This window comes from Boleophthalmus pectinirostris, unplaced genomic scaffold (assembly GCF_026225935.1).
Source record: "Boleophthalmus pectinirostris isolate CB_2022bp ecotype Guang Dong unplaced genomic scaffold, ASM2622593v1 HiC_scaffold_19, whole genome shotgun sequence".
In the NCBI taxonomy this organism is placed as follows: domain Eukaryota; kingdom Metazoa; phylum Chordata; class Actinopteri; order Gobiiformes; family Gobiidae; genus Boleophthalmus; species Boleophthalmus pectinirostris.
In genome coordinates this window covers 39,875,803-39,891,477 of record NW_026571140.1, presented here as the reverse complement: position 1 = coordinate 39,891,477, position 15,675 = coordinate 39,875,803, and the positions used below count along the sequence as shown (strand labels likewise).

The window sequence follows — 15,675 nt, the reverse complement described above, 5'->3', positions numbered from 1 at the left end:
GTCGTTTCCGTGACTTAAACTGCGATACCGGACTTTTGCGCTGCATACAGACTAAACCAGGACTAAACCAGGACTGAACCAGGACTAAACCAGGACTAAACCAGGACTGAACGAGGACTAAACCAGGACTAAACCAGGACTGAACCAGGACTAAACCAGGACTGATCCAGAACTGATCCAGGACTGAACGAGGACTAAACCAGGACTAAACCAGAACTAAACCAGAACTAAACCAGGACTGAACCTGGACTAAACCAGGACTAAACCAGAAATAAACCAGGACTAAACCAGGACTGAACGAGAACTAAAGCAGGACAAACCCAGGACAAACCCAGGACAAACCCAGGACTAAACCAGGACTAAACCAGGACTAAACCAGGACTAAACCAGTCTCAGTCCTGGTCTGTTCCCGATCTGAGTCCTGATCACCCGACAGTCTATGCGGGCGCACCTCCGGGCCTGTCCTGACACTCCTGGTTTAGTCCTGGTTTAGTCCTGGTTTAGTCCTGGTTTAGTCCTGGTTTAGTCCTGGCTTAAAACTGAGACCAACACCAGACAGAGACCAGGACCGAGACAGGGACTGAGATCAGGACCAGCACTGAAACCGGGACTGAGACTGGGACCAGACCTGAGACCGAGACTGAGACCAGGACTGAGACTGGTTTAATCCTAGTTTGATCCTGGATTAGTCCAGATTTAGGCCTAGTTTAGTACTGATTTAGTCCTGGTTTAGACCCGGGTTAGACCTGTTTTAGTCCTGGTTTAGTCCGCGGCATCACAGTTTAAGTCACGTAAACGCCAAACAGTTAACCGTTTTTTTCCATTATTCATTTGAACCCAAAACTGTACTGTATAAGTTTATATAATGGACACTAACTGTAGACAGGATTTAAGATTTTGGAAGTGAAATTAATTTGTGTATCATTCGTTCATTTGTTTTTTAAAATAAAACCAAACAATACTACAACTATTTTAAAACTCCAATATTATGACTTATTTAAGGATTTGTAAATAATCGGAATGTGAATCTTACCCTGAACTTTGGTTTGTTGTCGCTCTCCCACCATCCGTCCACTCCACAGGTGGATTCTGGGAAGTCTGAGATTTCCTGAGGCACAGTCCAGATGGAGACCAGACCGTTTTGGCAACATCTGAACAAGAGAAACATGTTCAAATTATTATGAAAATAAGAGTTAAGCATTTTGTAATATAGTTGTTAGAGCTCATTAGAAAGTGTAACGGACTTTGTCAATTGTAAAGTCCTTTCTATTGTTTTGCGTTCGTCATTTTGCCAATCTAAAATAAATTGTTATCAAGATTTTTGCTATTGCTTTAAGAATGGACTTTTTGTTTCCTTTTTGAGCTCTTTGTTCAGTTCATCATTTTAAGATCTTCCAGTTTAATATTTTTATCCCAGTGTGACTCACATGGCTAACATGGCGAGGGGTCTGGGGGCTCGTCCGGGCAGACCGCACCAGGCCACTCCGTTCACCACAGACGGGTTCCTGATGCTCTGCAGACAGCGCCACCCGGAGCCAGAGTTGTGATCTGCACCCCAAAGTTTCACAGTCTCCTCTTTGGCACAAGTCAGCAGCATCTGACCGTTCGGACTCCACTTCATACTCGTGATGGACTCCTGGAAGTGAATCATAAATTAGGAAACTAAATGTATGAATTTAATGTTTGTTGATAAATACAGGGACGTTATGTCATGAATACACCCGTAGGTGTTTTATATTATTGACAAAAATCTATATATTCTAAGAAGTAAGGGGACGATGTTGATTTCGTACACCGCTTAAAGGTGCAGTATGGAACTATTTCTAGCTTTGCCACCTGCTTGTCTCAATGATGTTGCTATTATTTTACCAAGAAGCAACTGCAACATGGTATTAAATTCAACTATCTCCACAGAGACAAACTATACCGAGTTACAGTAAGATCTGTGGAAAGGTGACGGTGCTCAGAGTGATAATGCACAGTCATTGTTTAAGGTATTTTTATAATAACTTCAACTGGATAAACAAAAGACAGACGTCATCATGCTGAATGCTGATAGTTATGTAACATTCCAGGTAGAGCCCTGCAACCAGTGGGACCCAACGCAACATAGTGTGGCACGGGACATATTTGAAAGCTCACTGCAGGCGCGGGCGGGAGGGATGATAAACTACAGTCCTGCAAACTAAATATGAGTGTAAAGTAAAATATACAAATGATGTTTTTAAGCCTATCATGCATAATTTGTGCTGGACATTTTATTTGGCATTAATAAAAACATTTTAAGCAGCAGACTGTCCCCCCTCCCGTACACCGCGCAGACTGTCCTCCTGTCCCGTACGCCATGCAACTAAAACAGGACTAAAACAGGATTTAGCCAGGGCTTAACCATGCCGCCGGATCGCCCACCGCGCCTCCTCTCATACGCAGCCCAATTCCTTTCGCTTCTCCGTGTTTGACAGAGTTTAAGAAAGCAAAGGTTCCCATCCCGTGGGACTTGCGGGTGGGCGTGGGACAAAATATCGCAGATGCGGGCAGGAGCGGGACTGGAAATTACAATTCTTTGGGGGAGCGGGACTGCACAGTGTGGGAGCGGAACTGAAAATTCTATCCTGTGCAGACCTCTAATTCCAGCAACAGCATCTCTATGGAGACAAACTACTAGAAAAATTACATAGTGCACTGTTAAATTTAATAAGAGAAGTGTAGAGGCTAAACTAGTTGTCGGTAGGTTTAGATGGATCTTGTTAGAAACATTTGGTCGATTGACTACATTAAATAAAAATAAAGCTCTTATAGATGATCCACTTTACCTTGTGAGCGTCGATGACCACGATGGCTCCTTTCTCCAGAGGCTCTTTGGTCCCGATCAGCAGTTTCCCGTCGGCGTATCCCACAGCGAAAGGTCTGTCCTCACTGAACCACGCGATCTGCATCACTGCCACTGAGACACAGGAGGACTGGGTTAAAAAACAACGCACCTGACTCATTTATCTATCGCATTTAAAGCAACAGCGACTCAGGTGGTATGAAAAGTGATCTTAGAACCTAAAGATCGCTGGTTCGATCTCAGCTCTGACTAATTATGTTGAAGGATTGACTGAAAAACAATCAAATAAATTTACAGATGGTAGTTTTAAAGCAACTCTGAGTGTCCAAAAAACCTTAAATCAGTCATCCAGGTAGGGTACATCGCAAAAGAACTCAGCTTTTGTTTTTTAAGGAGTGAAAAAAGTTAACAGAATTGAAATTTCTTTTGAGATGGTTATAAGAATGACTCATTAACATCTCTACAGGTTAAAATATATAATTCAAACTGGTATCACAGAGTGTGTTCTTACCGTCTTTCCTGTAGCAGTGCTCGAGCTCGGTGCGGTGCATAGAGGAGGAGTCCAGGACTTCGATCAGACCCAGGGTCCCGTCCATGCGTCCCACCAGCAGCAGGTCTTTGGGTTCTCCACACCACAGAGACTCCGCCTCCTCTCGGGGCCAGGCCAGAGCAGAGACCCAGTGAGGCTGCACGTCCAGCAGCCCCTTACCCCCTGGAACAAGAGGTGCAACAATCATGTCAACATTACTGTTTCAATTATGGTAATTACATAACAAAAAGTGCTTCTATAACATCCTTTACAAACCACGAAGTTACCATGTAGACTGAAAAAGAGTCCAGCTAACCCCAGGTTCCCACTCTTTTTCACTGACAAAATTTCAAAACTTTTCCAGGACTTTTTCCATGACCTAAAGTGAATTTTCTATGACTTTACTGCACCTACATATGTAGAATTCATCAAACTTTTTGGGCTAAATATGAAATGTCAATCCTTTCCACTCACTTTATGGTTTGGGATTATAGTTTTTTAACATTCGAAATACTGCCAGTGCATTTACGGTCGTCTCCGGGGTATCCTCAGGTTTGACTACCCCAAATTTAAGACTATTTTAAGACCTTTTTAAGACCACTTAAATGAAAATTAAGACCAACATCGCACTCACTATGCAAGCAAAAAACACTAGATTCAATTCTAATAATGACCATTACTCACTGCTTTAAATAACAAAAAATACTTTTATTATAAAATCTCATTTAGAACTCATTTATACTCATTTATATAAGTATGCATTGCTTGTAAAATACAAAAAAAATGTTTATAATATTCTAACAAGACAAACAAAGTATTGTTTACGCATACTCCAAATTAAACGTCCATTCATGTTATGTGATTTCATGTTGGTTTGTTTTTTTTTCTTTCCTCCCTCCATTTAACATTTCACTGCAGCTCAGTTGAGTACACAAAAAATAATAATAATAAGCAAATGAAATTTAAGACTTTTGTGATAAAAATAAGACTTGAACAACATAATTTAATTTTTAAGGCCTTAATTTAGGAACATGAAATTTAAGACCTTTTTAAGATTTTTAAGACCCCGCGGCTGCGGGAACACTAAAATTCCATGAATTCATTGAATTTACAAAATGCTATGACTTATCCCCTGTAATTTCGATCTAAAAACATGCATGCAATGAAATGATTCTCATATTATTAATTCATGTGGGCACTTTTGTTCCAAGTTTAGTTCTTGTCTAGTTTCGGGTTTAGTCCTAATTCTGATGTAGTGTGTGCAAGCGTAAACACAACCTTACCTTAACATTTCATATTTTTGTCTTTGTTCAAACTGTTAATACCTCTAGATGTGTTCAAATTGTGCGCTTTACTTGACATTTGCAGATTTGGTGACATAAAGCAATGTTTCAGTCGTGTGAAAAAGCCCATGAACAGTTTAACATTCAAATACGTATTATTAAAAAATATTAACTGTGAATTTTACCGTTGACTTGCCAGATGTTGACCATTTTCTCCATGGCAGAGGCGAGGTATTTCCCGGTGACGCTCCAGGCCAACGGGGAGAGAGACGGGTCACTGGGAGATCCAAGTCCAGACATCCCCTCCTCCGAAGAGCCGTCACTGACAAAACAATGGAAAACATCAACCATAATGGAACAAAACAACTGGACAGTGCATAAAGAAACAACCAAAGCAAATATATATATCAGTATTTGTCCTTTGTACAGATGCGCTGATTTTCTTACTTCTTGTTGAAGATGCAGGTCTGTTGTAGCGTGTACTGGTTTTTGGTCACAGTCCAGAGTCGAACAGTTCCGTCGTTTCCACTCGTCGCCAAAAGTCCTTTTTTACTGCACCAGCTGCAAGTGATCACCTGAGACCAGAGGGACACAGGAAATAAACTTATAAATAAAAACAATGCAAAGAAACAAAGGAAGATCTCACACCCACAGTTACAACATAATCACTGTTTTTGTTCTATCACAATTTTTTTAAACACATTTTTTTAAATTTCTATTAGGGTAAGTAGTAACTAAAGAAATAAAGCCATCTGCTTCTTCCGTGAGTTTAAAGTGATTAGGTTAGAGGTTAAGTTAAATCCATCTCACCCACTTAAAAGCAACTCTCATCATCTTATTGTCCAGGAAAGAAATAAAGTTTTATTTTAATGTACTGCACTTATGATTACATTGCTCCATTGTAGATTGTCATTTTTCTTTGTTATACGTTCATAATGCCGAGTAGAGCATTTTATAAACTCATTCACAGCTGTTTTGGATTCTAAAATATCTCGCATAAGCTTACACTGGTCCATCTATATTATTCATTATTACATGATGGAGTTTTTCTCTTATTAAAAATACAATGATTTCAGCCTTATCCCAATCTTCCTCCTTAAACTTAGAACAAACTTTCCTGTTGTGTGTCCAGACTCCACCTGGCTCCTCCTAGAGGCTGCTGTGAAGCTGCAGGATACAGAGGAGGGACACTTTTGTCCTGAGGGCTGTTGCTCACCTCAAACTGCCCTGACACTGGGTCTGATGACTCTGCCTCACTGTTGAGCTGCACTGAGACTTTTGTTTGAGCTTTCTATTATTATTGTATTTTTCTGGTCAATGTGCTTAAACGTGCACTGAGCAACTTTTTCTGGGAGAGTCTGCTACCTGCTTGTCTCCATGGAGATGTTATTGTTTTACCTGGAATGTTCCATGATATGACATTAAACACTTACAGGGTGTCCCAGAAAGTTTGACATCATTTTGCAGGCCAATAATTTTGGCAATTCTTGTAGAAATTGCCTCAAATTTTCACAGAATGTATAAAAACAGATCAAGATTTTATATTTAATGTTTTATTTTTGTTCTGTTTTGTTTCTGTTTGAGCCGTTCACTCCCAAAGAGAAGGTATTTTGTGCCTTGGATTACGCTCGCACACACTCACCCAAGACTGTGCAGCCTTCAGTGCAAAATTTGGAAAAACTTCCAACAACTGGCAAACAAATATGGACCTGGTACCAAAAATTTAAAGAGGAAGGCAAATTATGCAGGGCTAAAGTATCTGGTACCAACATCAACATCAGAAGAGAAGGTCGAGCAAGTTCATGAAAAACTCTTGCGAAGCAACACAGATGTCAAATGTTTCAGTCCCATAATAAACTTTTGATGTTCCACACTTAAACTGTTTAGTTTTATTGAGCTAGACTTAGTACTTTTTAAGATAATTGCTTTTAAAATTATGTCAAATTTTTGGGACACTGCACATCCAGCAGTTACTCATTACGGGTGTTTCTGTTGCTCAAAAATACAGTAACGCCTGTGAATAGGAGCATCTCTCCACAGATCTTAACTGTAATGTAGCGTGTTTGTCTCCCTTGTGATGACAGGTTTAATCTATACTGTGAAACATTCCAAACAAAGCAATAACATTTCCATGGACACAAGCAGGTATACAGCAGCCCCTCCACCAAAAAGTTCCGCAGTGCACCTTTAAACTGCCCTTCTGGGACAAATAAAGTGGCATTGATCGATTGTTCCTCCTCACCCTGCTCTGATGCGCCTCCAGCTTGATGAACGAGCACTTCCTCAGGTCTCCCGCCATGTCCGCGAAGGTCTGCGGCCGCGTCTGGTTGTTGTCCCTGTCGTGCGCCGCCAGCGTGCGCACGAGCTGCTGCGCCGCCCACTGCCGATGCTGCGAGGAGAGCCGCGAGGAGAGGCAGCACGCGGCCAGGGCGTTAGCCAGCTCCAGGGGGCCTACAGCGGAGGGGTTATGGGAAGGATGGGCATACAAGTGCGCAATTAGACCTGCTTGAACGAAAGAGTGACAAGACGCAGCGGTGAGTGAGAGAATGACAATGCAGAACACCAACCCAGTGACACATGAGAACAGAAAAAAGCAAAAATAAGTGAATGTACAGTACTGTGGTTTAAAAGAGGTGATTTAAAATGTGCTACATTACATAAAATGGATTCTAGTGAGTTTTAAGACATGTTATAATGCTGTTACCTCCTCAAAAACAAATCTGAAGTTGTGTTTTGTTTCATTCATACATCTTTGAGTAAGCCTTATTCATGGCATCATTAGGTTTGACTATCCCAAATTTAAGACTTTTTAAAGACCTTTTGAAGACCACTTAAATGAAAATTAAGACCAACATCGCACCCATTATGTGAGCGAAAAACACCAGATCCAGTTCAAATAATGACCATTACTCACTACTTTAAACAACAAAAAATACTTTAAGTATAAAATCTCATTCAGAACTCATTTATAGTAGTATGCATCGCTTGTAAAATGGCCAAAAAATCATTTATAATGTTAAAATACATTTATGTTTTTTTCCTCCCTCTGTTTAACGTTGCACTGCAGCCCGGTTGAGTTTACAAAAAAATAGGCTAATGAAATGTAAGACCTTTGTGAAAAAGAATAAGACTTTACAACATAATTTACAACTTTTAAGGCCTTAATTTAGTAACATGAAATTTAAGACCTTTATAAGACTTTTAAGACTCCGCGGCTGCCCGGTTATTATTAGGCTACGTCCACACGACAACGCTCCTCGATTTTTTTTACAGGCTGAAAAACAATGTTTTTTTAAACTTTGAGGTAATTTAACTGATTTTAGATTTATCCCAGAAATATAGCCATTTTGTTTTGCAAAAGTTAAACAAAAATTTTCATTTTTAGCCATAAGATCTGAATGAGAATTATTGGAATAACTTGGTCTTAGTCTGTTTACATCTCCAAAGCTCAAAACGCTCTGTTCCACCTTGTGATGTCATGCAGTGGTAGTTTTCAAGTTAACAGCTCCTTTTACGTTTTGCTCAGTAGAGATCGGCAATTCCAGAGCTGAAATCGTCCAAATGATTCTAGTCTTCTTTGTGTAAATTAGGGACTGTGGAAGGAAACTAACTATTTATAATCTAGTGCAGAACATCTCTGTTTTTTATGAGCTTAATGTCTCTGTACTTTGTCCCTTCAAACAAAAACTAAACTAAACTAGTGAAGGTGTATGGCGTTAACAAACACAGTGGAGACTTCCTGTTTTATCACAAAACATCCCAAGGTGGAGCAGAGTGTTTTCTGTTTGAGAGAAAGTATACAACAAAACACAACTCCAGGTCTGTTTGTGATGAGAAAACAACATTATAACATCGATCAGACACGTGTTAATTGGACTAAGAAATATCTACTGTAATCACATTTAAGTCTACTGAACAGTACTGTAGGTGATAAAACAGAAAAACATAAAAGTGGTTCATGTGAAATGAGAAACATGAGGACACTACAGTGACAGACCAGTGGCTCCCAAAAGGTGGATCAGAGGCAAAAACACTAATAAAAACACTAAGAGCTGCTTTTACAACACATCTGTACTGGCACAAAACATTTTTTAAACTGAATTACATTAAAGGATTGGAGTCTTGTCCTTTCAGTCATTACACAAAGCTCATGATCATAGGTGAGATAGATCTAAACCAAGACTAAACCAGGACTAAACCATCTGATATAGCGACCGAAAAACTGTCAATCTTACACCAACAATTTGAAATCTATTCAGCAAAATATTAACCAATAAAACAGTCACCCCGCGAGAACCACTGGTAAAAGGACAGATCATGTAAGAGCCTGAATCGTGTCTCTGATCCACACCTCTCTTCTCCACGTCGGTTTTATCGTAGGCCGGTCTGAGTCTGGCTCCTTTGTCCGCGAGCAGAGCCACCAGAGCCTGAGTCACCACAAAGTTTGGAGACGTGATGAGTTTGTTCTCCTCCGCGACTCCTCTCAGGAAACTGGGCAGGAACTTTCTCTGGATCGGATCATCCACAGTGGTCAGGTTCATCCCGGTCGCTGCAGAAATCAGGTTCTGGAGAAAAACAACAAAGAAATTACAATTATCCTGACTGACATTTATAGCTATTAACCATGTTTTAACGGTGTTCTCTGCTTATTAGCTTAATCAAGTATTTTAATGGATTTCTGCATGTTTGAGTAATCCTGTATTGTCCTGCAACTCCTATCTTCCCTCCACTGCTCTGTACTTGACATTATTAAAATAAATAAATATAAAACAAAATAGGACTTTGGGTCAAACATGTAAGATCAAAGAATTTCACATAGCCATTTTTCAACAGTAAAAACATGTACTGTACTGAATGGTCTATTTTCGAACTTTTTTCACAAATAAACCGCTTTAAACAAAACACAACAGTGTGATGGGTGAGTGGTTTTGTTTGTTTGTTCGTTCACGGTGACTCTGGGCTTTGTTCAGTTGTGGCGTGTAGGGAGGGTGCTGTCTGGGACCAACGGATTGTCGGCGTGTTCGCAGTGACTCAGTTGTTCAGTCGTGTCTAGAAGTGGCACGTTGCGCTCGCTTTTTCGGTTCGTTCCTCCGTTCCGTTCCTCGTCGGCGTGGAGTGATGAGTGTGTCTGTGGGTGTGTTTCGTCGTGCGGTCGCTGTCTGCTCCGTGTGTGTTTGCGTGTTCTGCGGGTGGTGCGGCTTTGTAGTTTACTGGAGTCGTGCTGGGACACCTGAATGGATTCGTGTATAAGGCGCTCTGGATTGTGGCGCGCAGTCGCTTTTTAATGGGGTTGGAGGCTTGGAGCGCGTCTAATAGTGCGGAAAATACAGTAAGGAATGAATGTATTATCAGTTCTGCAGTTTGGAACAGAAACTCAGTGGACCAGTTGCTTTTAGATCAATTTAACATTTACAGTGTAACAAAATGTAAAATAGTGATATTTATGTTATAGTTTCATACTAATGCTATCAATTGATTAAAATATTTAATCGCGATTAATCTCATGAATGTCATAGTTAACTCGTGATTAATCACAATTTAATCACACATTCTTGTCCCTTGAATAATCATTTTAATCCTTTTATTAACATAGAAAAGTGGATAGGCTTTGCAATTTTTTTTTAATAGCAACTGTGTTTGTGACTGTGTTTGTCGAACCATCGCTGCTGTACTAAGAGCAAGGACGTCATCACATGGCGCTGTTTATTTACATGTGGTACAGAAGAGCTAACGCTTTTAGTGGAGAAAATAAGTCCAGCCGCAGAGGTGTCTATTAAATAATGAGACAGATATGAGTCCTGCTGCGATACACTATTCAGTGAGTTTATGGAGATAATAACAGCATTGAGAACAGCTGGAAGAGAGCCTGTAAAATTTTATCGAAGGTCAGTGCAGATTCACTGTATATTTTGGAGCAGTATTTCTTTTGTGTTTTCCTCGTACGAGTTACATCAGCGCATCTGACAGGGCTTCTCATTTTTGTACAAAATGTTTTGTTTCCTGTCTGCAGCCAGACCCTGTACTTTTTCTAACGTTACAGCAATGGAAAAAAAAAAAAGAAAAACTATGAAAAAACTAGTTAATGCGTTAATAACATGATATTTTGAGAGCACTATTTCATACTAAATAATTCTAGTACCTAAAGAGAAATTTGTCATCAGTATTTGAGCCTTTCTGCCTCGGTGAAGTGCTGTACCTGTGTGCAGAGTTGGACCAGCAGTTTGGCGGCGTTGGGGCTGTTGGAGGCGAGGCAGCCCACGGCGGTGCTGAGGTAGGCCAGGCAGGAGATGGGTTTGCTGGTCTTGGCTGCGCCGCGGGGCCTCTCGTGGGGCCCGGACCCGGACGGGGGGCTGGTGGAGAGACCTGCCCGTCCTGCAGCGGCTAAACACATGAGTCTGACCAGAGTCCTGATGTCAGTGAGACCCAGAGACTCCAGACCTGCAGCCAGACTACAACTGGAGCCACTGCAGAGGATGAGACGGAGAGAGGGGGTCAGAAGTTTCATAAAAGTCATAACAGTACTACTAACAACAACTAGAATGCTAACAATGCTCTTTCTGATTTGTTGACTATAACAATTACTTATAATTAGATGCAGACAGTACACCACAGTTTCATTTTGAGCTGCTTTTACAATAAATATGAGCTGGGGCAAAACTATTTTTACTTTATTACATCAGAAACAAAATTAGGTCCTAAAAAATAAGCCCCTTTAACTTCAAGACAAACAGGTAAACTTCAAGTGACAGTTAAATATTCAGTATGGGGTTCATGTTTTTGCTTTTATTTAATTTGGCTGATATCACCGTTTTAGATTAAACTGACAAATTATTATTTCTTTTGTTTATTTGCATATAATAAAATAGTAACAATAAAGTAGTAGCAGTATGTGGCCTGGATAAAAAAAAAAAAAAGAATTGTTAGGCTTAGACAAACTTTCTTGATCCACAAGTGAAATTATTTGATATTTGTTGTATAATTATTTGTTGTATAAATAGAACCGACCTGACAGAGAGCAGAGACAGGGCCCTCATGACCATAGTTCTCGCGAGCAGGACCTGAGCGGCGGCCGTCACTCTCCTCAGACCCATCACTCGGTCATGAGGCGTCTGCAGAGCGGCCGCCTGCTCCCCCAGAGTCACTCTGCCTGAAGAGCTCTTGTCCACAGACGTCTGACAGCCTGCACACACACAGAGGACAGAAGACACGCTGTTAGAAAAAACACAGGACTCACAGGTAGTCTGGTTTAGTCACAATCATCTCAGCTCAGTGTGGAAACCATAATCTTTCAATCAATCAATCAATCGAACATATTAAAGACACAATTAGAGGAGGAGAGAAACTGAAAAAAACTACTTCAGAGAGAGTCCTGCTGGATCTACTTGCTCAATATATTATACAAATTCTACATGCTGTATCTGTAGCACTTAAGTATTTTTTGCACTTATACTATGTATTTTTCTATATGTTGATTGATTAGGAATTGTACTATTTATATCTTGCAGTTTAAATAGCTTGTAACTAAAATCGGTTCAGCCTACACGTCCCATCATGCACCAGGGGACTGTGGACCAGCCCACTCTGAACATGTGACCTACACCTATTAAGGTTTTGCGTCTATGTCACAAAACCACGTGACCTGGTGTTGATGCCGCCATATTGGAGGTCAAACTATCCATCTGTAATATGAACGTGTAGTATTTGTGTGCGATAAAATTTGAATTGAATAACAATGGTTTTGACCTGTGTGGCTACTGGATGTTCTGGCCAGAGTCAATCTGCTAAAGAAGGAGGCCAAAGTATCTATCAGATCCCGGCTGATAAAGATCGCAGACAGAGGTGGAGAGTGGCCATAAAAAGAGAGGGATGGAGCTCACTGAGTCCAGTCGTCTGTGCAGTCAACATTTCATTTCTGGTGAGGGACCAGCTCCACACAAACAAACAAGGGATTTACAGTAAATTAAATTATATATACCAAAAGTATTTTTCTCGCCGGTGTGCCGGCACGGAGTGTACCAGTAAATATCTACAGACTAATGGTTGGGCACAGAGCGAGCGTTGATTAGACTGACAAAGTGCTCCATCGGAATTAGATCGGGATCTGTTCCACAGGAGGACGACTTTAGCTTTATATCTTTCTAATGACGGCTGATCTAACAAGCTGGCGATTTTGGACACTTCTATGTAGTTTGCACAGTTTAAAGTCACCATGATTATATTGAAATAAACGGAATAATCCCAGTTTTTACCTCCAGTATGACCGCCAAAACATTAAACCACGTGACATGCAAATCCTTAACTACTTTTAATCTGCACTGCGATAGCCATCTCGAAATGCGCTGGTAAGATTTTAACTTTATCTGCCATGTGGGATTAAAGGCTTTTAATTATTTTGTACTTTTTGAGTGCCTCAGCTTTTTCAACTTTGTACCATAATCTTTCAGCTGGCAAGCCAAAAGTGTCACTTCATCCCTTAAAGCAACTCCATGCAATTTACTGGAGGCTCACAGCAACAATGCATGTTTTTCAGCAACAGAATTTATTCTCTTCATTCTCAGTTACAACCAGATTTATTTAAGAAAATCAAACAAGAAAATCAAACAAGCTTACATTTCTTTAGACTATAAATTCTAACAAAATGGCAATAATGGGGCAGTTGTTCTAAATATAAAAATAGTGCTTCAATAGTGCTTTTTATGGTGGTTAAAAATGTATTGCTGCATCACACTGCAAAGCATTATGGGATACCTCCTTAAACAGACTCTAAAGCAAAGCCGGTATGTCCTTCTCCGTCAAAACAACCCTCCTCCTCATTTCCACTTCAGACATTTCGTAACATGTTTCATAATGTTAAATGTATAACGACGCCATGTGCCAGACTATCGCTGTACTTAAAATAAAATCACATCCACGTCTCACCGATCTGCAGCAGCGTCTCCTCCATGCTGTTGGTGGCGGTCACCATGGCGACGGAGGCTCCGAGGGGGTCGCTGTCTGAAAACTGGACGGCTTCAGGGACGATCCTCCGCTCGCTCAGACCCAGAGGCCCCGCCAGCAGCTCGAACTCCTCCTCTCCTGTGAGCTTATCCTCCTCGTCCACGTCCAGCATGTCCCAGTCCTCTGCAGGGGGCACGAAACGGGATTTAAAAAAACAACTTTCATTAACTTTTTGGTTCTTCTGTTTGTCCTTGTTTGTCTCTTCATGTCTCTAAGTATCTATAAAAGTGTCACATATCATTAAAAGTTGGTATCGAGAATAATTTTTTAACATTTTCAGCTCTTGGCATCTCCTATTTTGTTGATCTTTTGTTCAGCATCATGCAACTCCTAATAATTTGGATCTTACCTTCGTAGACACTGTCCTGTTTGCCGAGCAGATCAGGAGCTTGGCCTTTGTACCTGAGGAAATAAAACAATCCACACATGAACGTACAGTGTGTAATGAAGTAAAAATATAAGAATCAACCATTTGTTTGCTGCCTCAAAAAATGCTGACATCTAGACTGTGAGGTCACGTCAAAAATATAAAAAATCTGATATTAACGGAGACTAAAATTGGCATCATATCTAAACTACTATTACATTCTATTGTCTAAAAAAGTGATGGTTTTTTATCATCATTTGCCACGTTTACATGAGAGCTTGTTTTAATTTAATTCTGAATAAAAAAAGCTTTAAAAAGGCCATGTAAACACGTAATTCCTAATGAAAATGATTACTCAGAATTAAACTGAATTCCGAAGTAAGTGGGTGGTTTAATCAGATTTTAAAGCCGAATTAATTTATTCCTCGATCATGTAAACGTTTATTCTTCTTAAACAATAATTCGGTTCGTTCAGCGCATGCTCGTTGGGTCGTCCTTCTGAAAGATCCGGCTCCACCAGTCGTGGCTTCGGACTTTCCTCCACGTCTCTTTGGATTTGTGAGCGGGATGTGGGAGTGGGCTGAGGTAGAGCAGCCTCAGACTCAGTTTGTCCTCTTCCTCCCTTCTCCGACACTCTTCCCTTCTCCTCCTCAGTTGGCAGAGGTAAAGCGTGATGAGAGAATTCTCCAGCTGCTGCGCAATTATCATTGAAACGACTGAGTAAACGTTTGGATCGTGTTTGTGTCCGTGGCGTAACGACAAACCGAGAAGACAGAAAAGCCGGTAGCAGCTGAAGTGTGTGTTTTCTTCCTGTCGATGTAAATACGATCGTGTTTCTGTCCAATCAGAACCCTTCCCCACCTCCAAACGAATTAAATAAAAGCGATTTAATGTGTTTCCATGTAAACCTCAATTCGTAATTATTATTTCCATGTGAACTCGAAGGAGAATATTTTAATTCCGAACTATTTAATTCAGAACAATTAATTTGGAATTAAAAAACATCATGTAAACGTGGCCATTGTGGTATCAAAATCAATATCAAAGAAGAAAACAACACAAGCAAGAATAAGAACAAGAAATTTCAAATCTAAAAAGTAAAAAAATTTACTAAATAAAGAAATACAGTTATTAAAACTCTCCAGTCTTGTACCTCTCCACTATGGGCACTTTGGCTTTGCTCTTGATGGCGAGGTACTTCTCTCTGCAGCTCCCGCAGAGCAGGTAGTACGGGTTCCCGCTGCCGCACTCGCCGCCGAACCAGCCGTCCACGTACGACCCGTTGCTACGGTAACCCTGCCTGTTGGCGCTGCGCCCACAGCCCGGGTGGCTCTTCTTCATGTGCGCGTTAAAGTTGGCGACGTTGGCTTCGCACAGCTCACACACCACCACCTCGTCGCGGTCGTCTGCCTCGCACACATGCTGCAAACGTGGACAGAAATGTGTTACAGTATCGACAAAGTCAAACAGAAATGTACTGTGGTTAGTGAAAGAGATTAGAAAAGCATTCATGCAGCGACAGGTGTTATAACGGCAGCAGAAGTTAGCACGAAGCAGAAACCACAGATGAGATTAAAAAGTGAGATGGTTCTGTTCAACACAGTGAAAATATGTGCCTGATTTAGATTTCAGAGCTGCACAATACAAAAAATACAAGATTCATACTTCC

At 40.7% G+C, this 15,675-nt stretch overlaps 1 protein-coding gene across 1 annotated transcript in view; it reads right to left on the bottom strand.

Moving 5' to 3' along the window:
• herc1 (HECT and RLD domain containing E3 ubiquitin protein ligase family member 1) overlaps positions 1-15,675 on the bottom strand; it is a 123,716-nt gene that overhangs the window by 23,936 nt on the left and 84,105 nt on the right. The window contains 13 exon segments of the mRNA XM_055154972.1: positions 1,034-1,151; positions 1,428-1,636; positions 2,814-2,944; positions 3,342-3,542; positions 4,828-4,964; positions 5,090-5,217; positions 6,885-7,093; positions 8,994-9,207; positions 10,839-11,106; positions 11,648-11,822; positions 13,562-13,762; positions 13,989-14,041; positions 15,160-15,428. Of these exon segments, the coding sequence (XP_055010947.1) occupies positions 1,034-1,151; positions 1,428-1,636; positions 2,814-2,944; positions 3,342-3,542; positions 4,828-4,964; positions 5,090-5,217; positions 6,885-7,093; positions 8,994-9,207; positions 10,839-11,106; positions 11,648-11,822; positions 13,562-13,762; positions 13,989-14,041; positions 15,160-15,428 (2,313 nt within the window).